Source organism: Pelophylax lessonae, assembly GCF_965119305.1.
Source record: "Pelophylax lessonae genome assembly, chromosome: 11".
Taxonomy (NCBI): Eukaryota; Metazoa; Chordata; class Amphibia; order Anura; family Ranidae; genus Pelophylax; species Pelophylax lessonae.
The window spans coordinates 188,801,000-188,827,273 of NC_138778.1; the positions used below are offsets into that span (position 1 = coordinate 188,801,000).

Sequence of the window (26,274 nt, forward strand, 5' to 3'; positions counted from 1 at the left end):
ATTAAGGTTTATGTGCGTGTAAATGCAGGCGCCCCAATACTTTTGACACAATAGTGTAAGTGTTTAAAATATCCAGTTGATGAATATTGGACACCATCGGCTGCTTTCATGCTATCTTTAAGTTCTAGCTCTAAATCCAAACGTTTTCTTTAAGCTTTGGATAGTTGGAAAAGTGAGAAGCCCTATCAAGTTTATAGCAGTCGGTGTCCCCATTGGAAGATTTCCTATCGGCACCTGTTCTGGTGACAATTGTTTTCTCTTCCAGGTGACAATGGTCATCAAGACAAATGGAGAGGTTAAGTCACAGCTGGCAATAAAAGCCTGACCTTCCAACTCTTCCACATTCTATTTAAAAAAAAATAATAAATTCTACATAATATAGACTTTGGATACACTTTAATTTCTAGAGAACACCAGATGTAAAATTTAAGGAGCTGTAATTTGCAAACTGCTCCATATCCTGTGGTTGCCGGTTCCATGAATGGTCATACTAACCAGTTGTGAGGGGTGGGCCAGATCATTGAAGATGGTCATTATATGCTCTTAAAAAGATTGAAGATAGTATGTGCACAGTTGAGGTTACCTGCTTTTAGGTTTTAAGTGGCAATTTTATAATGTATGTGTTTGCAGGTTTACTTTAATCTAGGTCAGTGATGGCGAATCTTGGCACACCAGATGTTTTGGAACTACATTTCCCATGATGCTCAAGCACTCTGCAGTGTAGCTGAGCATCATGGGAAATGTAGTTCCAAAACATCTGGGGTGCCAAGGTTCGCCATCACTGATCTAGGTTAATACACCTCCCGAGCTCTCAATATTTAGATGAATTTGTTGAGAGACTATGAGGGGTTAAAATAGGTGGACGAAGGAGTATTATGACCGTGCCAAACTGAGATAGGTCACCCTGGCTCATTTCAGGTTCTCTTTCTTGCAGTTTTCGACAGGAGGCTAATAGTGTCCTCATCATACTCTTGGGTCCCACACTTGCTAAAGACTAGAGGCCAATGTTCCATTCTTTCAACCACAGCAATCCTGTTGTTCTATCTCTTCTGAGATGTATGTTACTTCCCACTATGGACAGAGCACCTGTACATTTAAAACTGGAGCAGGGGCTGTCGGGCAGACATACTTCCCATGCTCCATTGGCACCCCTGATGGGCAATCCTTCGTTCCCATCGGGTCTGACCCCCGTGGTATTTGACTGGTGGACAAACAAAGGGTTTATCAGGTTGGCTGATTTGTGTGATCACCGGGGACTGCTTACCAGGACACAGTTGCAAGAGAAATATTCCCTCCCTGAGGGAGAGTACTATCGCTACGCTCAAATTTCTCATTTCGCAGCCTCCCTTAAGCGTAAGAGTGACATCACTACCTCCACACCAATGGAGTATCTCTGTCACACGCTAGATAAACAAAAAAGCTATATATCCACAATCTATACTATACTACATGACGATGACATTAAATTATCATACATGCTACGCTGGGAGGAGGATTTGAATGAGAATTTGGACCGAGCTGATTGGAATTCTTTGGCACAGTTTAATTCTAGATCCATACTTAATACTTCCTTGATAGAAGCTAACTACAAGGTGTTTTTACGTTGGTACATGGTCCCGGTCAGGCTGGCGGCAGCGGTTCGCACTGCATCCCCCAACTGTTTCCGGGGATGCGGACAGGGGGGCACTGTGCTCCACACCTGGTGGACTTGCTCGAAGGTTAGACTCTTTTGGATCTGTGTCTATAACTTTTATTTATTCCCTGACGCAGGTCAACCTGGTGAAAGATCCCCCAACAAGCCCTTTTGGGTAAACCGGTTGAGGGGGCATCCAAACACGCCAAACGCCTTACAGCCTTTGTGAATAGGAAAAGTTTTGATTGTACAATTTCCCTTAAAGTTGAAGTCTAGTTATGGCATTTATACATAGTTTTATCGGTCCTGTTTGGACCAATGCATATATGTATGTGCCATCCCTGTGGGGCATCCAAACACGCCAAACGCCTTACAGCCTTTGTGTTCACGGCTGCTAAGATTGCTATAGCCCGTTCCTGGCGCACCCCTGTAGTGTCGTTCGAGCTACTAAAAGCCAAACTGACCTGGATCATGATAAATAAACGGATGGTGGCGCTATTAAATGATAAGATGCGCATGTTTGACAAGACCTGGTACCCCTGGATAAGGTATTTGGCCGGCCCCCCTTAGGGGGGGATCGGGTGCCTTGGTCTCCTTAGACAGTGAGTTCTGGGGGCCTACCCCACTGGGGGGTGTTGGACCTGGATGTCGATCCTTTCCTTCCTTATCAGCCGCTATTGTTCTTTTCCTCCCTCCCCCCATTCCATTCCTGCTACCTTTTCCTAATTTTCCACACCTTTCTCTTCTGTCTTGCCTCTTCTTTCTTCCTTCTTTATTCATTTTTTCTCCTTTTTATTTTTTTTTCTCCCTTTCAGTGCACTGATAGCTGGATGCTGCCTCTTCTAGTCGAGTGATAAGTATTGGGGTCGGGGATTGGGGGCCGCCTCCTCCCGAGGGCACAGTGTGTTCCCGTAGGGGCGCTGGGGGGGTCGGGCCCGGACCGCCTGACCTTTAGTGTTATAGAGCGGGGGCACTGTGTCCACCTTGATTTAGTAGATACCTAGCCAATTCTACTGCTAATGTTTTTTGTTTTTTTTTCTGATTCCTGATTTCTGATCTTGCAGATATCTGTATATGCATCTTTATACTTCATGTTTTACATATGATGTACCGTTTTCTAACGGCCGTGTTGGCTCATTTTGCACTGTTATGCCTTTTAAAAAAACTCAATAAAAACCATTGAAACATAAAACTGGAGCAGGAAATATTTCTAGAAATAAAACCCTTTTTCATTTCATGGTAAGGTGGGGAAGGATCGGAACTTGTTAGGATCTTATGGCTGTTTATGTTGTGAATAGGAAAAGTTTTGATTGTACAATTTCCCTTAAAGTTGAAGTCTAGTTATGGCATTTATACATAGTTTTATCGGTCCTGTTTGGACCAATGCATATATGTATGTGCCATCCCTGTGGAATCTGGAAATCACAATTTTGAATTCAGCTTTAAGCTAACTATACACATTAAAATCTGATTCTACGCCCTCATTAGCATCAGATTGGTGTTAATACCCAACCCCTCCCGAGTATATACTGGCTTTTCTTTGTTCTCACACCATTCTGTTCAGAGCCAGCAGCCAAAGAAACTCTTGAGCATGCAACTCACTCATGAATCAGTGCTGGGCCTAACAGAGCTGTCCATAGCTCTTTGTAATTAGCTATTCCAATAGCATATTTGATCAATTACTGGACACCATTTAATAAGAGAACTTCAAACCTGCTACCTTCGTTACCTGTACTTGCATAGTCGGCCAGCACAAGGTGCTATAGGAAGGTGGTAAACTCTGTCTGTAATGGCCTTCTCAACCAGGGTTCCTCCAGAGGTTCCTTGAGCAATTGCTGACTCTCAGAACTGTAACCACTGAAAACATTGATCTTTTTGGCTAAGCACGGGCGTTCCACCATGTTGCCAGCAGTATAAGCAGCATTCTTCTTCATGATCACCAGTGTAATGGGGCCATTCTTCGATAGACTATTGATGTAAGGTGGGCTTTTTCTCACTAACCACCAATGTAAGGGGGTCATTTTTTCACTGACAGCCAATGTAAGGTGGGCTGTTATCCTACTGACAGCCAATGTAAGGTGGGCTGTTATCCTACTGACAGCCAATGTAAGGTGGGCTGTTATCTTACTGACAGCCAATGTAAGGTAGGCTGTTATCCTACTGACAGCCATCCTACTGACAGCCAATGTAAGGTGGGCTGTTATCCTACTGACAGCCAATGTAAGGTGGGCTGTTATCCTACTGACAGCCAATGTAAGGTGGGCTGTTATCCTACTGACAGCCATCCTGACAGCCAATGTAAGGTGGGCTGTTATCCTACTGACAGCCATCCTACTGATAGCCAATGTAAGGTGGGCTGTTATCCTACTGACAGCCAATGTAAGGTGGGCTGTTATCCTACTGACAGCCATCCTACTGACGGCCAATGTAAGGTGGGCTGTTTTCCCAACACTCCCCATGTAAACACCGATATATGAACTGTATCCTTGTCTACAATGGTACATACCAGTATTCTTGGTTTATATGTATTGTGAACTGTGTCAAGTGTACCAGACTGAGTCTAAGTGGATTTCCTCTGGTCACCAGCCCAGCTCTCAGGTACAAAGCTTATTACACTGCCGTACAAAGCACTCCAATCCCATCAAGACATATTGACAAAGCCAGTGTAGGAATCCCTTCTTTACATTTGAAATGCTCCAAGATGCATGCATTTATGGCCATTTTTATTTTTTATAGTTTTTCCTATAAATTGACTATTTTTAGCCCATTTATAGAAAAGGCTAAATAATAAATGGCTATAAATGCATGCATCAAATAGAGATTTGTTTGTGTGGATACCCTGTCACACTGAGGCTAAAAAAACTCCTCCATAACATGGCAGTCAGAGACATTCGGGACTTTTCACAACTGACTAAATGCATTTTTAAAGTATATCTATAGTCAAAACTTTTTTTTTTTTTTCCATTTTGAATAGTTATGGAAGGGTTATTATAGCCCATTGGGGAGATTTCCCTCCACTTCCTGTCCTGTAGACACAACAGGAAGTAAGCAGAAATATTTCCAAAGTGAAGGAAATCCCCTCAGTCATCACAAGAACAAGTCTCTCTGATGAAAGATTTTTTCTTTGTTCCTGTTCCTCAAAATTTGGATTTCCCCATCAATTTCTGTCCCAGGGATAATAGTAACCTGGACAGAGAAGGAAAATCTCCCCAGTGGTGCACAGGCAGCGATAAACACCTGTCAGGGGGAGGGGGGGGGGTTAACCCTTTCCATTCCAAAATAGGGGTAATCTTTAGATGCACTTTAGGTAGATGTCCCATTCTTTCCTATGTGGATATCTTAAAATTCTGGGGTGATTGTCGCTGTATTAGTGCACTTGCAACCAGAACAATTTAGTTCGAGATTTTTTTTTTTTTTTTGCACTAACATCCAGATTTTTTAGAACAAGCTTTTTGCATGTGTACCCTTCATCAAGGTCCAAGCAATTCAAAGGTCTAGGAAGTCGCAAAAATTCCTCCTTGTTGTGGTCTGCGCCCACACTGCAGAGGTTAACAGCTTGTTTAGTCTAAAGGCCCGTACACACGAGTCGAAATTCGACAACCGACTCCAACTTTTCGGCCGAAAAAAAATCTGGTGTGCAGGCTATAAAATTTTTGTCCTCTGTCAAAACACGTCCGATTTTCGTGCAGTCAGTACAGATTTCGACAGGGAAAAATCTTATGAGCAAGACTGGGCATGCTCAGAGAAGAAAGAACACAAAGCAATCCAACACATGACATCACTTCTGAAGTAGAATTCTGTCGGGCTGGAAAATTTGTGTGCAGTCTAGGCACATTCCAACCAACAAAACACCACTCTGGACAAAAGATGGACGACCGGTCGGCCGAAATTCGTTGCGTGTGTACTAGGCTTAAGGGAGAGAAAAAGTTGTGTTACTTACCTGATCCGCTGCTCCCCTGCAGATGGCGCACCCTTATGCTCTGGTAGTGGATTATGCCTTGGCGTCAGTGCTGGGACCAGATCCTCAAGTGCCCAGGGCAAAGATGCTAAATTGCTCCCCCCTCCGTTCATTATGTGAGTTTATAAGGAGGAGGGGGAGAGCGAGCACAGCCTGCACCTCCTCCCAGCTCTCTCCTCTCTTTACCGTTTTCAGCGCTGTGCTGACAGAAGTAGCGTTGCCGCTGTTACTACTCCTGTCAGCCTTATAGTTGAAGGAACTTTCGGCGCACCCCACCCATACAGCACATGTGGTTCAAAGTGCAGCAGTCCCTGCTGCCCACTCCTTGTCCTGGCCCAACTTGGCGTCATCACATCCAATCCAGGGCTATGGAACCTTGATGGCGCCAGGATCTTAGACTACTGGAGAATGGGGGAGAAGATGCTGCTGGGACTGGATCTTCTTTTAGTGATGCCTAGACCTAGGAGAACATTTAATGCTTGCAGTGCGGGTGCAGCCCCACTGCAAGGGGGAATTTTTAAGTTTTCCGGAGTTGGGCTGTAAAGCTGAACTCCAGGCAAACATGAAATGTCCTGTATTTTTGTTTGAACATGGTATGCTGGTGAGGTCTTGGATTAGGGTGACACAACATGGGAGAACTAGGAACACACACCTGTGTGCATTCCTAGTTGACATGTCTTGTCAAACTGACAGCTCATTTATAGCTTCGTAGTCAAGTTAGCTGACACTGAAAAATCTGACCGCTCACGCTCTGGTCTGGTCACACAGGGGTTAAAACAGATATTTGAGTTACAGATGGATGCCGGTGGGCTGAATTCACTTTTTGGAAGGCCCCAGTGAGGATCCTAATCCATGCGTCCTCATTTAGGAGGAATCTTGGTGCTATAAAATGATTGGGAATCATGAGGTCACCTCGAAGTGACAGCTGGAGGTGGGCGGAGCTGGGAACCCCCCTGACAGATGAGAGCAGATGCTGGGGGATCTCAGTTTTGGGTGGACCAATGCCTCAAATGTCTGTTTTTTTTTTCTCTGAGCATAGAAAAGAGTTGTCTGTCACAACGTAAAGCTGATGTAAAGAGGATGAATAGAAAACACATGTGGATGAGCTGAGGATGTACAGGACGATGTGGCGGTGGGGGGAGGGGGGCGTCTTGGCAGATTTAGGCGGTGAGTCAGTAACACAAGGCAGAGCCCTCACTGCTGTTCTGAGAGGTGTCACCAGAGACCGCACTAATTGCTGTGTTTAGAACATCTCTAAGGCCTCCTGCACCACTGACACAGCCGCGGGGAACCGCCGGAGAACTCGCCAACACTTCGCTCATTATTTACTCCTGGCTAAGTTTCATAGCAACACCCTAAATATATACTGACAACATTACGTTTTACTTTTTGGATTTTCTTCTCCTAAAATTACACTTCTAGGAAGTGATACTTTAAGTGATAGCAGGCTCTTGCTGAGATTGTGATCCATGTTTTGCTATATACAAGGCATTCATACACAGTTTAGAATGCAGCTCCGCATGCAGCTAGCCAATCAGTATCGGGGCATGAAATGTGTGAATGATTGATCCTCCTGGTTAAAATAGATCTGCTATGGGGTTGCCATTGATGCATTTCCACTTAAAGCCAAACAGTCCATTCAGAGGTGGAACAGATTCTCTTGATGGTGGCTGCACCGCTTGCACATGTTTGCTTTGCTCCACTCCCCTCCCATTCTGTTCACCCGCAGGGAGCAAAAATCTGTACCAGTGTGGTCGACTTAAATAAAGAATTGCAAAAAAAAAAAAAAAAAAGCGCTAGGTACTGGAGATGCATGTGACGTACTCCCCATCCTACCATGGGACCATGGTGCTGATTGGCTACTCAGGCACAACGAAGGAGCGAAGGTAACTACAGCTTAAACTGCTGGTGGGGCCACCATTAAAGTGAAGCTGTTGCTTTACAATGCTTGGCCATCTCAGTTGCCTTGTATAACTGCAAGAGCTCTTTTATTTATAGGTCCAGGATAAGGAAATTTTGCCTGAATCCAAGAGTCATGGATATTCTATTGAATCTCGGTGTGCTTTGTGTATTTCTTCCAGGTCTGTGCAGTGATCCATTGTGTAATAAAGACCGCTCACCACTGATCTCGCTCCTTGTGCAGGGTGACTGGTCTGGTCTCCGCCCCCTCCTCTACTTATCTCCAATATTTTGAATGTTATGGGCCCTTAGAAAGTAACCACATCCTTAGTAAAAAAGGCCTTCTCCCTGCCAGCATGGTGCAGATAGGGACCCTTGCTTTCTGTGGAAGCAGTGGTCTCTCTGAAGAGGTCCAATGCTTACTTCTGTGTCAGAGCTATAGCTCCCAAATCAGCAGGAAGCATGCGCTTCACTGACTGCATAGTTGTAGGCCTGACTCAGAAGGGGATGTGTCGGACCACTGCAGAGTGGCTGCTGCTTCCACTTAGGGAGCAGGTGTTCTGCTACAGCAGGGGTCCCAAAACTTTCTAAACAGGGGGCCAGTTTACTGTCCTTCAGACTTTAGGGGGCTGGACTATGACCAATGGGAGTAGAAAGTCCCAACATTAGCAGGAAAAAACATTGCCCCACCTTTGCCATCAGTGGAAGGAATTCTGCCCCATTGGTAGTGTCGTTGGAAGGAGTTGTACCCCATTGTTGGTGTCAGTAGGAGGAATTGTGCCTTATTGTTGGTGTCAGTAGCAGGAATTGTGCCCCATTGTTGGTTTCACTGGGTGGAATTGTGCCCCATTGTTGGTGTCAGTAGGAGGAATTGTGCCCCATTGTTGGTGTCACTGGGAGGAATTGTGCCCCATTGTTGGTGTCAGTAGGAGGAATTGTGCCCCATTGTTGGTGTCACTGGGAGGAATTGTGCCTTATTGTTGGTGTCAGTAGGAGGAATTGTGCTTCATTGTTGGTGTCACTGGGAGGAATTTTGCTCCATTGTTAGTGTCACTGGTGTTGGTTGTATAAACTTGATAAGTGTTCAGGGAACACTAAAGAGGCCCTTGGAGGGTCCCAGGTCCTATGGCATTAGATCACACCCAGTGAAGTATAGACTTGATGGACTGCCTCGGGTGCACCAACTGGGAGGAATTTTGCTCCATTGTTGGTGTCAGTAGGAGGAATTTCGCTTCATTGTTGGTGTTAGTGAGAGAAATTGTGCCCCAACATTGGTTTCATCAAGCCCAATTGTTGGTTTTAGTGGGACCAGTTGTGCCCCATCCTTGTTGTCAGTGGGAGCAGGGCAACTGCTACCTATAGGCAAGGTAAGCGCTGGCCTAGAGCGCACAACAGTTGGGGGCACCTCACCGGCATGTTAAGCAAACAAGCCAGCGCTGTTTTCTTCTGGCCGGGTCCAGAGGAGCAGGTGCAGGCCTGCAGACCTTGGCTGGTGTGAGGAAGCAAACCAGTGCCTCCGCTATTTGTCTTCAGGCCGGGTCCAGAGGGGCAGGTGTGAGCCTACAGACCATGGCTGAAGAAATAGGTGGAGAGGGGCCACAAAAATCTCAACCACCTCCACCTTCTACATGGGCAGGGCAAAGGGTTGGAATCGGGGATGGAGCAGCAAAATTATGTTTCGTCTAGAGCAGTGATGGCAAACGTTGGCGCCCCAGATGTTTTGAAACTATTTCCCATGATGCTCATGCACTCTACAATGTAGTTGAGCAGCATGGGAAATGTAGTCTCAAAACATCTGGGGTTCCAACGTTTGCCATCACTGGTCTAGGGTGTTAAAAATCCTTGTGCCCCATCATTGGTGTCAGTGGGAGGCATTGTGTCTCATCATTGGGCCCAATTGTTGGTGTTATTCGGAGGAATTGTGCCCCATTATTGGTGTCATTAGGAGGCATTGTGCCTCTTCAGTGGTCTTGGGGGGGGGGGGGGGGGGGCATTATTGGTTTCAGTAAAAATATTTCCCCAAGGGCCGAGTAAAAGCAAGCAAAAGGCCACATCCGGCCTCTGGGCCGCAGTTTGGAGACCACTGTTCTACAGCATGCCAGGCTTTTCTTCTTGCTTTTTAAAGAAAAGATCTTGTAAGATTTAGTTTTGAGGCCCCTGGAAATTATTTAGTGGATTTAAACTGGACATTGAATTGCGATGCCCAGCCATGCCTACTCAGGGCACCAGAGGCCATATGACACATGGTGGCCATGGTTCTGCAGGCTTTCCTTAGTGATGTGACACGAGGTTGGAGTTATAGTGGTTTGCAGGGAGCTTAGCATAGCATTCAGTTCCAGGAAGTTGTGTTATGTGTAATGCTTGCATCCTGTGTGTGCCCCGGGGGAGGAGGGTTATAGACTGTGAGGCCTGCAGTCAATAGAGCAGAAGGGAGGGGAAGTGTCCTTCCAAACTCAAGAGCCACCGCCGCAGCAGCAGCAGCAGTACTGAGAGTGGTCCTCAACTGGGAGCCCCTGTAGCTGTGAGTTCCTGCACTCCTTTTATCCGTCTTCTCCGCTTCCTCTCTCCTGCAGCTTCTTATCGCCTGCTTTTCCTATTCCTCTCCGATCTTCCTGCGGCAGATGGGATGGCAGGCAGGAGTCGATGCTTCCCACCGGTTATTTATATCCGACTGCCATCTGTGTGCCCAGAGAGGCCGGGGTGCGCTCAGTGCTGCTGACAGCTTCAAGGTGTGATACCCAGGTATATATAGAAAGATGTGCATGGGGAGGGAGGAGGGGGAGAACACTGAAGGAAGAGCAAGAGGTTTCTTCTATAGCAACCAGTTGGGTACCTTCTATAATTTCATCATCTCGGTACCTTCTATCATTTTATCATCTCCATGAGAAATAGAAAACAATGGATCCATTTGATTGCTAGAGGTATCAGATCCAGCTTTCCTTTATCTTTGAGCCCCGGCTCACACTGACTTTAAATGCGACATCCCTGCGTGACTTCATTGCGGCTTGCATACGACTTCTTTAACAGAAGTCAATGCAAGTCGTGTTAAGGTTGCACCAAAAGAAATGCAGGAACCAAAAGAAATGCAGTCAGAGCGACTTGATTCGGACCAAATAGAACGATTCAATTGCCGTTAATGGGGCGCGACTTTGTCATGCGACTTTGAACTCTCAAGTCGCAGCAGCATGAATCGGGGCTAAGGCCAGTTTCACTCAGGCTTCAGCTTGTATAAGAGCAGTGTGAACCGCAAGCTTTGACAAAGCATATGCAGAGCTTTCAGCAAGCTTTGTTGAAGCTTTTAAAGTACCATTTAAATGCTGAATAAAGACCCTAATGGGATTGCTGATTGCCACTTTAATTAAGATGCTAGCAGGCTTCAGCGGGCTTTCACTAAGCTTGAAGAAGTTCTGAAGCCTGCTAGCAGCTTGTTTAAAGTGGAAACGGCAATCCCATTTGTGTGAAACAGGCCTAAAGTTGATCTGTCGCTGGCCCAAACACTGCTGAATCTGGATCACTACCGATGGGAGCAACATCCAGCTGCAGCTGGCTACAGCGGGAGCAATTCCATAAAGCCAGATAGGCAGCCTCTTGACAATCCTGATGCTAAATATTTTGACAAATCCCCAGTGGCAGGATCACCAGTTGCCCGTCGGACATCAGCCTAACAGTTCTTAAAGTGCAGTGGAATGTTCAAAAGGGTTTCACGCTGGGACTTGTAGTACTGCAGCATCCAGAGAATCAAAAGTGTGTACAATAGTACTAGCAGTCTATTGTTCTGTGTGATTAGGGCAAAATCGAATGTTCTCCATCTATATTCTCTGTACAAGCAGTCCACGGGTTACAAACAAGATGGGGACTGTAGGTTTGTTCTTAAGTCGAATTTGTTTGTAAGTCAGAACAGATACATTGTTTAAGTTTTAGCCCCAGCCAAAAGGTTTTATTTGGATAGCATAGGGAAGGGTTAACGCCCCTGTACCATTTGTTTTGCTGTGTAATTTGAATGTGTGCTCATGGAAAATACCACATTATGGTCACTAGATGGCATTGAGGACCATACACTGTTCCAATGATGCTCAGCACCATCTAGTGGCCATAATGCAGTATTTTCTCCATTCACATATTTAATATGGAAATATAGCTGGAGAACATTTGGTTTTGTCCTGTCTGCACATAACAAATTTACATGAAATCTTGATGGGTGAACAGCTATAGAAATGTTTTTAGAACTAAATCCCTAAGAGTTAGCCATCATAGTATGCATGGTATGCTGGGAATTGTAGTTGCTGGGGAGTCTCAGGTTACATACAGCCATATTTACAATAAGCTATTGTGGTATGCTGGGAATTGTAGTTGCTGGGGAGTCTCAGGTTACATACAACCATCTTTATAATTTGCTATTATGGTATGCTGGGAATTGTAGTTGCTAGGGAGTCTCAGGTTAGATACAACCCCCTTTATAATTCGCCATCATAGTATGCATGGTATGCTGGGAATTGTAGTTGCTTTTAGAGTCTCAGGTTACATACAACCACCTTTATGATTAGCCATCATAGTATGCATGGTATGCTGGGAATTGTAGTTGCTTTTGGAGTCTCAGGTTACATACAACCACCTTTATGATTAGCTGTCATAGTAGGCATGCTATGCTGGGAATTGTAGTTGCTCCTTTATCTTTAGTCATGGTCAGCAGTGTCCGCAGTATAGGAAATATAACATTTTACAGTTGTATCAGAACGGGAATAAAGGGGAAATCTTCCAATGCTGACAGCTGCCTGGCAGGGGAGTTTTCCCTCACTTTGGAGAGATTTCCACCCACTTCCTGTTGTGTCACAGGGAAGAAAGTTCCTTTAGGGGACACAAACGGCAAAAAAAAGAAAATGAAAAGGTTTGGCTACAAATACCTACACCGGAGAAGTTCACTGGCTGTTATTGCTGACCTGTCTCTTTGTAAAAAGCAAGTTGCCTGTCATTCTGTGGCTTTACTCAAGTCACAAGGTTTTGGCAAAAGAAGGCAGAGCTCTGATCTGCATGGCAGACATCTAGTAAAAGGTGGTCAGTGCTGGATGTCTATGTATTTCTGTCATCACTAAATGATAGGCAGGCCTATTTTTGTCTCAGATTGCTGAGTAGTCAGTGGCTAGTGCGGTCCTGGGTACAGGAACATGTCTCCGGCTTCGTAAGCTGAAATTTGGATCACGTGTGACCATGGCTGTTATCTGATGGTGTTGGAGGCCATGTTTTGGTGTCATGCCCATGGTTTCATTTGTACTGAAAATGTAAGGTCTGTGTGTTGTGTGTGTTAAGTCATTTTTAAGTGATGCATCACACCTTCTGCTGTTGGCAGTTTGTGGTTTGGCCATTACACAACAGAGAGGACACAGACAGTAGCACTGGTCACAAGAATCCTCCAGCATACTGGAAAATTTCTGTTATTCAATCATGCAGTCTATTTTTATTATACTTTGGGGCCCTTTCACGCTGATCAGTTTTTGCCTTCCCAAAAGTGGAAGAAAAATGCATGACCAATAAATCCTTTTGGAGCTCTTCACACCAGTCATTTGCATTTCAGTTGCGTTTTTTTTTAACCACCTCAGACCCGCACGTCGAAAGATGGCTACAGCACAGTTCTCTTGTTTCAGGAGGGCGCCCATGGACGTGCCCACCAGTGCTGCCTATCGGTGCCGCCTCATCTACGCACATCAGTGAAGAAGAAATATTACTTATTTGCTAAATTTTATAACAAACTAAGAATGTATTAATTTTTTCTCTTTTTGTTTATTGACGGACACCACTCCTATTCTTCTTAACTGTTTGGGTTATACTGCCCCCTACAGGAGTAGGCAGAAAAAAAAGTCTGACTACACCTATAGGCAGTCCCAGGGAGTATACTCCCTCTCTCTGTTATAGGTACTCAGTTTTTTCTGCCTAGTCAGGAGTAAGGACCTGGTTCCTTGCTGGGATCTCTGGTCCTGACAAATGTATTCTTTTTAGATAGATTTTTTTCTCCTGTTTTTGGTGATCTACAAACAACTGCTGGATTGGGCGATGGGCTGGATAATCTATATCCAGTGGTCACCCCAGTATGGCCAGCGAGCGCGCGCAGACCTCAGCTCTGCGCTTGGTCGGCCGCGACATAGTCCCACCGGACGGAAGCTGGCCTGTGAGTTAAACGCCTTGCAAGGTCGCATATGACCGGGTTTCGGCCTGAGTCACAGCATTCCTTCTGGCCGACAGATCCTACCCCCCCCCCCCCCATTTCGATGGTGAGGAGCTTTGTCTGGAGCAGTGCTCGCCTAGTTCCTGGTATGGTGAGTAGCTGTCCCCCGGTCAGACTCCTGAGTTCCCGTCAGGCACCCCCCTCATCTGTCGTCCCCCCCCCCCCCTCCACTTCTGCTAGGGCTGTGTGTGCAGTCGGTGACTGGACAATTGGCTGTGCGGGGGGGGGGCTGTTCTGGTGGGGGCTCCTGCCAGGGCCCCCGTCCCGCCTGTCCTTGAGGCCTAGGGATCTCTCCTGGGTCCCTGAGAGCCTCATGGTGCCATTTTGTTGTAGCTTTGTAGCTGCAATGCACAGCGGCCATGTTTGTGTAGTATGGCAACCATTTTGCTGTGGTTTGCCATAGCAAACAGTGGCGGTCGTGGAGTCTTCTGGGTGGCGTTTTTGGCAGTGGAAGCCCCTCCTCATCCCCTGGTGCTGACTCCTGTAACCATTCATTTCCTGATCGCTGCACGTGCAGTGCAGATTCTCCTGGTGGCTGCGATGCCCGGTTTCTGCAGGGTGGTAAGTTTGGTGGGGTCCTCTCCCTCTCTGCTGAGGATCGATTGGTGCTCTGTGAATGGCAACCGGGTGGTGCTGCCAGAGCAGTGGGGATTGTCCCTTAGCAGTGTTTTACACTTTTTTGTGGGCTCCCCCTGGTGACACATGAAGTCTTTGGAGCGTGGGTCACCCTGCTGGGTCTGCAACCACGTGCCCTGAATACTCAGCTAGTGAGGATAGATCCTCCACTTCTGCAACCGCGCACGAAAAGGCGCTGGTGGATGTACTGATTGTGTCTGTGCGTGAGACCTTAAAGATGGAGGACGCAGCTGAAGCGCAGGTTCCCTTTGGCACTCACAAGCTATCCAGAGAGGCAAAGGTGTTCCCTTTCCCCTCCTATTTTGACAAAATTGTCACTAAAGAGTGGGGACAACCAAAGCTTCCCCTTGGGGTACCTAAGTGATTTGCTGGGCGATACCCCTATGAGGAGTCCCTTCTTAAGAAGTGGACTGTTCCACCAGTGGTGGACCCTCCGGTTCCTAGATTAAACAAAGGAATCATGATTTCGGGTAAAGATTCCCCGGCATTTAAGGACCTGGCTAACAGGAAGGCAGAGACTGTGGCCCGCAATATGTACACCCTGGCTGGTTCAGCACTGAGGCCGGTATTCACCACTGCCCTGGTGTCGCAGACTCTGACCGAATGGACTAAGCTTTGCGCCGTGACCTGGAGGGGGAGCAGCTCCCCCCTGCCTTTGATGAGCTGGCAGGCCAGCTGGTGCAGAGTCTGCAGTTTATCTGTGATGTCTCTTTGGATGCGGCTCCCCCTAGTGGCTCGACTCTGTTTGGGCAGTGGCAAGGTGTCTTTTGGCTCAAATGCTGGTCTGTTGGCCAGACTTCTAAAAAGGCCTTGACTGATCTTCCCTTTCAAGGAAATTGCCTGTTAGGTGCTACCCTGGATCACATCATTAAAGGTTTCACAGGGGGAAGTGTACCTTTCTTCTGCAGGCTACTAAGGGCAAGGACCCTCGTCGTAGACATGGCCCCTCCTTCTTGGCTCATAAGAGGTTTTTTCGTTCCTCAGGGTCGACTGGCAAGGGATCAAAGTCTTTCAGGGCCTCCTTTGGAGGATCCAAGCGAACTTGGTCTGGCAAGTCAAGAGCGGGCTTCTCCAGACCCGCGGACAAGGCCCCTTCAGCATGAAGGTGCGTCTTCACCCGTATCTGGGGTGGGGGACGTCTTCCCTGGTTTTCAGACCCGTGGAGTTCCCTGGTACAAGACAAGTGGGTCCACAAAGTCATACGGGCCGGCTACAAGATCGAGTTTCGTTCTTGCCCTCCGGAAAGGTTCTTTACTTCCAACGTGCGACTGTCCCCGGTCCGCTTACAGGCTCTCTTTGGGGCAAGACCTTTTGCTTGGTATGGAATGGTCTTTTTTAATCTGGAGGGGTTTCATCAGTTGTGTCTCCGTTGGGGCACCCCCAAGGTGTATCTTTTGGCGTCTCGGCTCCACAGAAAGGTGCAGAGGTTAGTGGCACGGTCACAGGATCCTCTGACGGACGCCACAGACAAGCTGGTTGCCCCGTGGGATCAGTATCATCTGATTTACACCTTCCCACCTCTCAAGCTTCTGCCAAGACTTCTACGCAGGATCGAGGCAGAAGGGATTCGGTCATCTTAGTGGCCTGGACTGGCCCTCTGGGGGCCTGGTACGCTGATCTGGTGTGGCTGGTCGCCAATGTTCCTTGGAAGCTTCCTCTCAGGGAGGATCTGCTGTCCCAAGGGCCAATCTTCCATCCTGCTTTACAGTCACTGGCTTTGATGGCTTGGCTGTTGAAAGCCAGGTGCTGAAGGACAGGGGTTTGTCTGAATCGGTGATTCCAACTCTGTTAAAAGCTAGGAAATCTACTCCTGTGAAGTTCTACCATCGTACGTGGAAGACGTAAATCATGTGGTGTTAGTCTCTTGGGGTTCATCCTTGCTCCTTCTCAGTGGCTCGAATATTGACCTTCCTTCAATGGGGGGTTGAACAGAAGTTGGCCTTGGTACCATCAAGGGCCAAGTGGTGGCTTTGGCGGTCTTCTTCCAATGATCCTTGGCCACACAATCCCAGGTGCATACCTTTCTTCAGGGTGTTTGACATTTAGTTCCTCCAGTGCGGTCTCCTCAATTTGGTGCTTTCGGTCCTCCAGAAGCCTCCCTTTAAGAACCTTTGTGAGATTCCTTTGCTTATGCTGTCTCAGAAGGTGGCTTTTTTTGGTGGCTATCACCTCTGCGCACAGGATGTCAGAACTGGCGGCATCCTGTTGTTCACCTTACTTGGTGATTCACAGAGATACTGTCTGTCGTTCCTTCCAAAGGTTGTCTCCCGATTTCCATTTGAATGAAGACATTGTGTTGCCCTCCCTGTGTCCCAGGCCAAAAAACTCTAAGGAAATTGCCTTGCATGCCTTGGATGTGGTTTGGGCAATTAGGGTGTACCTGGCAGCTACAGAGTCTTTTAGGAAGTCGGACTCCCTATTTGTGCTTACGGATGGGCCTCGGAAAGGGTTGTCCGCTTCCTCTGTGACCATTTCCAGATGGATGAGACAGACGGTGATTCAGGCTTATTCCATCAGGGGTCAAGCTCCTCCTTTCCCTGTCAAGGCGCACTCTACTCGGGAGCTCGTTGCCTCCTGGGCCTTCAGTCATCAGGCGTCCATGACGCAGGTTTGCAAGGCGGCCACCTGGTCGTCGGTGCACACTTTCACACAGTTCTATAAAGTGGATGTGTTGGGATCTGCGGATGCTTCTTTTGGCCCCAAGGGTTTGCAGGCTGCTGTTTAGAGGACCTGATCCTCTTTGAGGGTGTAATTTTTTTTTTTTTTTTCAGGTGAGCTCCGGTTGTTTTGGTTAAGCTCCTATTGCCTGGTTGGCTACTGTTTAGCCTTGGGAATTTTTTGCTGCTCCCACCTCTCATTTTTAACACTGCTTTAGGATGTCCCAATGGTTAAGAAAATCAGGATCTGTGTACGAAAGAGAAAATGGGACTTTTGACTTACCGTAAAATCCATTTCTCTGATGTTCATTGACAGACACAGCACCCACCCCTCTGTGGAGTTGTATTTTCTTCTGACACTGCTTGTAACAAAACTGAGTACCTATAGCAGAGAGAGGGAGTATACCCCCTGGGACTGCCCATAGGCGTAGCCAGACTTTTTTTTATACCCAATGTCCTACTCCTGTAGGGGACAGTATAACCCAATGGTTAAGAAGATCTGGAGCGGTGTCTGTCAATGAACATCAAAGAAATGGATTTTACAGTAAGTCAAAAATCCCATTTTTTTTTTTTTTCTTTTTGACCATTAAGTCATATCGAGCTCTTCACACCAGTCATTTGCATTCAAGTTGCATTTTTATAAATATAAATTTTTATTGAAGTTAGATTGGGGAAGTCCGCCAGCATCTGGCACCGCAATACAGTAAGAGAGAAGTCAAAACATTGCATGTTACAGAACCACGAGTACAGGAAGGTCAACAGTATGAAACAAAACAAAGCAGATTAGTGACATCCCAGTTGAATTTTTACCCACCTCTGACCCGCACGTCGAAAGACAGCTACAGCACGGTTCGCTCATTCCAGATGGGCATCCATGGACATGCCCAACAGTACTGCCTATTTGTGCCGCCTATCAGTTCAGTGTCCGCCTCATCAGCGCACATCAGTAAAGAAGAAAAATTACCTATTTGCAAAATTGTATAACAGAAACTAAGAAAAAAAAATGTTGGTCTTTTTTCAGTTGTTTAACAAAAAAAAAAAAAAACCCAGTGGTGATTAACTACCAAAAGAAAGCTCTGTCTCAAAAAAATGATAAAAAAAATAATTTGGTTACAGTGTTGCATGACTGCGTAATTGTCATTGAAAGTGCAACAGCTGAAAATTGGCCTGGGCAGGAAGGGGGTGAAAGTGCCCAGTATTGAAGTGGTAAAAGTCCTGCATGCTGCATTTTTGGTGTAGGTTTGGTGCAGTAAAAAAGCGGCACCAAAAACACACCTCTTAATCGAAATGAATGGAAAATGCATCAAAAACATGACAAAAATGCTTAAAAAAATGCACCCCCTGGAAATGTGTCAAAAAATGTATATACAGCGGTTTGATTTACTCCCTTCTTTCCCATTAAAATTCTTGGCGCTGTACTTTTTTTTTTTTTTTTCTTTCAAAAATTTTTATTTGTTTTTGCAACAGAACAGTGTGAAAGCAGCCTTTGGCAAGCTTAAGCCCCCGTTCACACTAAGGCGACCTGTGAGGTGACCTAGTCGCCTCACAGGTCGCCATAGGTCGCCTCCCATAGGGAAGCTGCGGACCCGTTCTAATAGGAGCGACACAAGTCGCTCCGACTTAGAAAAAGGGTCCGGAGCTTCTTTGGGGCGACCAGGAGGCGACCGCCATAGACTTCAATGTTAAGAAGTCCGTGGCGGCCGCTCCGAGGTAGCGGCGCGCTGCTCGCACATTTGAACGGGGGCTTACTCCTCTGGGGGGTGGTAAAAACAGGTGTTTCTACCACGTTTTTAATCTATCTCTCTCTCCCGAACATCAGCTTTTCTGCAAGGAAAACTCAGTGTATTTATAGATTTATATGGAATGCTGGAAATGTTTTGGTCTAACCCCATTGTTCCAATGATCTAATGCAGAGAGATTTACTGCAGATTGTCTGGTGGGCGAATATTTGCTGTAGAATGTATGATCGAAGTCATGGAGTTCAGGTATAAAGCAATGTGTGCAAATTCCTTACACTAGATGGACATGTCTGAATCTGCTCAGTGTCCCCATGCATGCTGGTAGAGGTGTCCCCAGGGCAGGGGGCAGGTACAGGCCCGTTACCTTGGAAGATGGCCTTTCTGCTGACTCTGTAGAGGGGAACACAGTAACTGTGCAGGAAATAGCAGAAGCCACAGGGTGACAGGAAATTGCAGAGGTGATAAACTCCAACCCTTCACACCCTTCCGCACACACCACCCCACTGACAACAGGGTGCCTGAGTTGTGGATGTACTAAAAAGAATACAAGTTTATACCCAGAGACTGCATGAATCAGAACCTGATAAGCTTACGATATCTTCTCTATTATTTATATTAAAACAAAAAAAAAAATTTAAATTAAAAAAAAATCTATATTCCAATGATCCAAACCTACTACTACTTAGTGTATTTATCTTGTTTGTCTTTTTATTATTATTTTTTTTTTTGTTTGTCTAATATGATCACTTATATTGTCTGCTTTGCTCTCAGTTGCAGTTCTATCACCTTCTTCTTTGGAACAAAATCCCACTTAAAGGCTGCAATAAAACATTAATGGCACCAGCACACGCGTCTTCACTTTCCACAAGGACCCAGATGCACTCCTCTGTATTTATTTATTACGTTCCATGTTTGCTAGTACAAGTCTAATGTAATATAGCACACATTGGGGGAGATCTACTAAAACTGGAGCACACAGAGTCTGGTGCAGGTGTGCATGGTAACCAATCAGCTTCCACCATGGTTCACATTGATGCTACTTTAAAATCGTGCATGATTTTAAAGAAGCAGTTCAGAGCGATTTCAGGTGCTACTTGAAAGACATCTGTGCGGCTTCATACACAGATGTCTACTGAAGTGGCACCTGAAATCGGCAAAAATAGTGCAGGAACTACTTTTGCAAATTAGTACAGCACCGCAAAGTCGGAGTCGCCCCGATTGGAACGGTGCCATTGCCAGCAATAGGCTGTGACTTCTCATGGGAGTTGACCTGTCAAATCGCAGGACAAATCGCTCCAATGTGAACAAGGGCTTCATGTTTTATTGTTAAAGCCTAAAGCTTTCATCTGTACCCAGTCTTCTTTCCGGGTTTGAAGCTTCGGCTCTGTGACTGGCCGGAGCCGCGATGACGCATGCGTGCGGGAGCCACCAGTTATGGCACACTGCTCTGAAGAAACGGCACGGGTGGCCGTTCGTTCAGAGCTTACGATCCAGTGATGTAACTGATGTAACTCTCAAAAACAGGTACCCGTCCCCCCCTCCCCCTCTAAAAGGTGCCAAAAATGGCACCAGAGTGGGGGGGGGGGGGGGGAGGAAGCAGATGAGTGGAAGTTCCACTTTTGGGTTGAACTCCGCTTTAAGGCTGAAATAAAACCATAGGCGTAAAGTCACCCTGCTGTTCATTTGGGTAAAATCTGCTTCTCTCTGGAATGAAAGCAGATCAGCACTGGGACAAAATAGGCCTGGGCATTTTAGACTGAGCAGCCAATTTTTATTTCTTTTTTAAACTAAAACCTTACTGTGAGAGGAGGACCAAGATCCCTGCGGGCTTATTGGAGAGAAGCAGACCTTGAAAAGAAGAATAAAGACCATATCTGGCTATCCCCATACTGTATCCTAAGCATGTTGTATAGCCTACGCGATGTGTGTAGCCTGATGCACCTTTATTCCTCCTCGGACGGGTAGCCCAGGCTACCAGCCTACTGTCCCCGTGAACATAGTGTAAACCGACCCTGTGTCCTGGAGCCCAGTGCCAGAATTTCTGGCTCCACTAACTTGCCTGGCAAGAGGGCACTAGCTTGGGCACCAATCTCTTGCTCTGAGGTGTCCATGTGGGGACTCTTAGTCCTTTAAGCACTATAAGTCCCAGCATTAACCTCTGAGATCTAAGGACGTGACCCCCTAAAAGTGAAGGATTACAAGTCCCAACAAGAACCCCTGTGACACCCCCCCCCAAAAAAAGTAAAGGATTATGAGTGCCAGCATGAACCCCTGAGATCTAAGGATGTGACCCCCCCCCCCCCCCATCAAAAGTGAAGGATTACTTTTCCCAGCATGAACCCCTGAGATCTAAGGACGTGACCCCCTAAAAGTGAAGGATTACAAGTCCCAACAAGAACCCCTGTGACACCCCCCCCCCCCCAAAAAAAGTAAAGGATTATGAGTGCCAGCATGAACCCCTGAGATCTAAGGATGTGACCCCCCCCCCCCCCCATCAAAAGTGAAGGATTACTTGTCCCAGCATGAACCCCTGAGATCTATGGATGTCACCCCTCAGATCTCAGGGATACATGCTGGGGCCTGTAGTCCTTCACTAGTAGGGGGGGGGGGGTCACATCCTCAGCTCTGAGGGGTTCATGCTGGGACTTGTAGTCCTTCACTTTTGGGTGGGTCACATCCCAGAAAATCAATAAATTCCCCCCCATCCACAAAAAACAGCATGGATGAAGGAATCCCCACTGCTGGTTAATGTATTTCTAAAAGCCATGACTGTTTGAATACCCGAACAATGACTGCTACTGATAGCATACAGTCACTGTCCAGCTGATGGATTTTACTTCTGACCCACCTTTTGTTGAGCCTGGGGGTGCCAACTAGGACACCCACTGTTTGTATTTTGGCTGAATTTAGATCTGTCCATGGGGTGCTTTATTGCAGCTTGCTCATTGACAGATCTGAGGATAGACTGTCTCAGCCCACAAGGGAAAGGTTTATATGGAGGGCTACTTGATGGCACTGCTACACTAGGTGTGATATGTAGGGGTATTCAGGACTTCGGGATGGTGGGGTGGATGCAGTTGTGTGAAAATGTTTTATTCTATGGAAAGTGGATAAGCTTCTAAAGCCATTTTCTTCTCTCCTCTACATAGAGATAAAGTAATGAAAACAGCTACTAGAAAGTGAGACTGTACTACAGTAAAGTTTACGTTTGGAGATATAAGCAATATCCCTAATCTGACTGCTTCCCTAAAGTCCATGTCCCAATTTTTGGGGGTTTTTTTGTTCAATTTGGAACTTAGTTTTGTAATTATCTCATGCAATATGGTAAACACATGTTTGCTTTTCTTTGAGTTGACTCATTCAACCCTTTTGTCTTATATACAAATAAATCTATTTCCTTTTTTTTTTTTTTTTTATTAAACCTGGGAAGTGTTTAATCCCATTATTCTCAGGCTGAATACATTTTAGTCTTATACCGAATGAAAACATCTTACAGTTCATATTTTCCTTGTCTTTCAGGCTGGGATAATGCTGGAGGGATGGGTTATGGTCTCATATTGGGGCAGTCTTATATTGGTGTAGTGTGACTTCTTTCTCCTCTTCTCTTGGCTCTCTCTCTTGGGCTGGAGTGATGGATTGTAGTCTCATATTGGTGTGATGTGGTTTCTTTCTCTGAGGCTTTAGGGATGCGTTGTGGTCTCATATTGGTGTGGTATGACTTTTTTCTCTCCTCTTCTCTTGGTTCTTTCTCAGGGTAGAGTGATAAGTTGAGGTCTCACATAGGTGTAGCCTTCTATAGGTGTAGTGTGGCTTCTCTCCTATCTTTCCTTGACTTTCTCTTGGGCGGGGGTAATGGGTTGTGGTCTCATATTGGTGTAGTGTGGCTTATCTTGCCTCTTATCTTGGTTCTCTTTCTTGGTCTGGAGTGATGGGTTGAGGTTTCATATCGATGCACTCATATATTGGGTTAGTGTGACTTCTCTCTCCTCTTCTCTCCTGGGCTGTGGTCTTATTGATGCAGTCTTTTATTGGTGTAATGTGGTTTCACTGGACTCTTCTCTTGGTTCTCTCTCTCTCAGACTGGAGTGATGGGTTGTGGTCTCCTATTGATGCTATCTTGTATTGGAGTAGTGTGGCTTCTCTCTCTCGGTCTCTCTCTCTCGGTCTCTCTCTCGTGATTGGTCTCTCTCTCTCTCGTGATTGGTCTTTCTCTCTCTCTCTCATGATTGGTCTCTCTCTCTCTCTCTCTCTCTCGTGATTGGTCTCTCTCTCTCTCTCTCTCGTGATTGGTCTCTCTCTCTCTCTCTCTCGTGATTGGTCTCTCTCGTGATTGGTCTCTCTCTCTCGTGATTGGTCTCTCTCTCTCGTGATTGGTCTCTCTCTCTCTCTCTCTCGTGATTGGTCTCTCTCTCTCGTGATTGGAGTGATGGGTTGTGGTCTCCTATTGATGCTATCTTGTATTGGAGTAGTGTGGCTTGTCTCTCTCTCTCGTGATTGGTCTCTCTCTCTCTCTCTCTCTCTCTCTCGTGATTGGTCTCTCTCTCTCGTGATTGGTCTCTCTCTCTCGTGATTGGTCTCTCTCTATCTCTCTCTCTCTCTCTCTCTCTCTCGTGATTGGTCTCTCTCTCTCTCTCGTGATTGGAGTGATGGGTTGTGGTCTCCTATTGATGCTATCTTGTATTGGAGTAGTGTGGCTTGTGTCTCTCTCTCTCTCTCTCTCGTGATTGGTCTCTCTCTCTCTCGTGATTGGTCTCTCTCTCTCTCGTGATTGGAGTGATGGGTTGTGGTCTCCTATTGATGCTATCTTGTATTGGAGTAGTGTGGCTTGTCTCTCTCTCTCTCTCGTGATTGGTCGCTCTCTCGCTCGTGATTGGTCGCTCTCTCTCTCTCGCTCGTGATTGGTCTCTCTCTCTCTCGCTCGTGATTGGTCTCTCTCTCTTATGATTGGAGTGATGGGTTGTGGTCTCCTATTGATGCTATCTTGTATTGGAGTAGTGTGGCTTGTGTCTCTCTCTCTCTCTCTCTCTCTCTCTCTCTCTCTCTCTCGTGGAATGGTCTCTCTCTCTCGTGGAATGGTCTCTCTCTCTCGTGAATGGTCTCTCTCTCTCGTGATTGGTCTCTCTCTCGTGATTGGTCTCTCTCTCTCGTGATTGGTCTCTCTCTCTCGTGATTGTTCTCTCTCTCTCTCTCTCGCTCGTGATTGGTCTCTCTCTCTCGCTCGTGATTGGTCTCTCTCTCTCTCTCGCTCGTGATTGGTCTCTCTCTCTCTCTCGCTCGTGATTGGTCTCTCTCTCTCTCTCGCTCGTGATTGGTCTCTCTCTCGCTCGTGATTGGTTGTGGTCTCATAATGGTGCAGTCCTAAATTTGGTGTAGTGTGGCTTCTTTCTCCTCTTCTCTTGGCTCTCTCACTTGGGCTGGAGTGATGGATTGTCCTCTCATATTGGTGCAGTGTGTCTTCTTCAGGTGTTGGATACATTCAAATCCTTCCTCCTTCTTCTCTTTTTACAGATGAGAATTAAATAAACCTGAACCATCCAGGAGCAGACGTCTAGCCAGAGATGTTTCAAGCTAAAATTCCAACCACGAGTGCCGCAGGCCATGTAAGTTCAGCTCAGTGACTAAGGCTCTGTAGATGTCTTTTTTTGTGGCTAAGTGGAAATTCGGAGTCCTGGAAAATGAAGCTCACAATGACAGCACTGTTCTGTCACTGTTTATGGACTCTTATGGGAATGTAAAGTTTACACATCAGAAAAAATACGTCATGTACGGCAGAAGTCACACAAAGGCCTCGGCCAGTGAATACATTAGTTATGTGCAGAAGAAAGGAAACTTGTACTAAAAAATGTGGGTTAACTGCTCCTTCATAAAATGCTAGTTCCCTAGCTTAATACCTTGTGGGCTATCGAACCAGTATGACAATGAGGAAACTAAAATAAGTCAGTTTGCATATTTATTGCAGGTCAGGAAATGCACAGCAGTATCTGTTTCCATCTTTCTCACATGACAGGCCCACTTTAAAGGGAGGGTGTCTAGGAAGAAAATTAATTCCTTGCTTGCTTGTGAGCATGTCCCATCTAAAACTTCTGCAGCCACCTTTAAAAAAAAAAAAAAAGGCCCCTAGACTGCTCTATAGTCCAACCATAGTGAGTTTGTGAATGCAAGCAATGCACCATACTGAAGGATTAGACGCATAGCAAGGAAATCTAGCCATACACAGATAGACATTGTTCTCCAATAATGATCGGTCTGGTCTCAACATATAGACAAATTGCAACATTCACCACTGTGACTGGTCATGCATGCCATATGCTGTACAATGACCATATCTGCCTGCTAATAATTAAAGCAACCCTTGTCAGCAGTTTTCACCCACAAAGGAAGATAAAATACCAGTCCAGCAGCTGCTGACTTGCTCTCTTGAAGATCTACAGCTCCCAAAAGGTCCTGTGAAGCCTTTTTAACTTTAACATGGAGGATCCTATGAAATAACATTTTAGGTCTTAGGGAACCCCTGGTAGAAATGACAATGTCTACCGCTCATGGTACAATAACTTGGTGGTCAGTGGAAAGAAAACCTACCTTTTACAGATGGTTAAAAAGCTCATTGGTTTCAGCGTTTAGACATCTGAGAGGCTGAAACTGCTCATTGCTCAAAAAACCCCATAGTAACATTTGGAGGGACCCCAGTTGAGAAACGCTGATCTTGCGCATATGACAATTCTGGCAATATGGGATACCTGGGCCCACTCCGTGTTCTGTGGTACCTTCCACCATGTCGTCAGAATACAGTAGTGCCATAGGGTTCCCATGAGTGGAACCACAGCAGGGACCAAGTATCCCTCATACATGAGGCTGTTAGATGCACAAGATTCTTCAGCCGTTGTAGCTCTTCAATAGATCAAAATTAGGATTTACCACCAATCAGAATGGTAACTATTCTTTATCATCTTTTGCAAAAAAAAAAATGGTGATTTTTGGCTTTAATTGGAGCTGGGATTAAGTTTAAAATTGGCCATACACATAGAAATCTCTGGGATCACATGAATAACTCCGTATTTTCAAATGACCACTGGCAACCCCGGCCAAATGTGGAAAATCTGATCATTTTTTTTAAGAGATTGCTTGACAGGGTTCCTGTTTTCAATGTTTTTCTATTCTGTCACAATTATTCTTTAGGTTAAATCTATTTCTGTCTGTAAAACCAATCCTAGTAGAGACATATGAGACGATGGAAGGAACCAGAGTGCAGAGGTGGACAAGGAAACCTATTATTAACTAGTTTGGCTGTCCTGAAATCACATTTGATCATATGAAGGAGTGAATGCTGGTTAAAAATTGCTATGTGTATGGCCAACAAACGGGGGCGAGTATGGGGGGGTATTAAAGTGTTAGCTGAAGTTGGCCTTTAATTTGTTAGTCACTTTATGTTAATCTAAATCTAGTAGAGCATCTAACACTACCCTTTTCATAGGGTGAGAGTATTGCCGTTTAAAGGGAAGTACATTGCTCCATAGAAACAGTAGAAGACTGAGTGT

The 26,274-nt window shown here is 46.0% G+C and overlaps 1 protein-coding gene across 3 annotated transcripts in view; it reads left to right on the forward strand.

Moving 5' to 3' along the window:
* LIMD2 (LIM domain containing 2) overlaps positions 1-26,274 on the forward strand; it is a 48,498-nt gene that overhangs the window by 14,521 nt on the left and 7,703 nt on the right. Inside the window, exons 1-2 of one of the 3 annotated variants that reach the window (XM_082272004.1) lie at positions 9,863-10,011; positions 24,248-24,339. In XM_082272004.1, coding sequence (XP_082128130.1) covers positions 24,298-24,339 — 42 coding nt within the window. In that variant the 5' untranslated portion in view covers positions 9,863-10,011; positions 24,248-24,297. Of the gene's footprint in view, positions 1-9,862; positions 10,016-24,247; positions 24,340-26,274 lie in introns of those variants that run through there. The other 2 variants (XM_082272005.1, XM_082272003.1) reach the window with 2 other exon arrangements.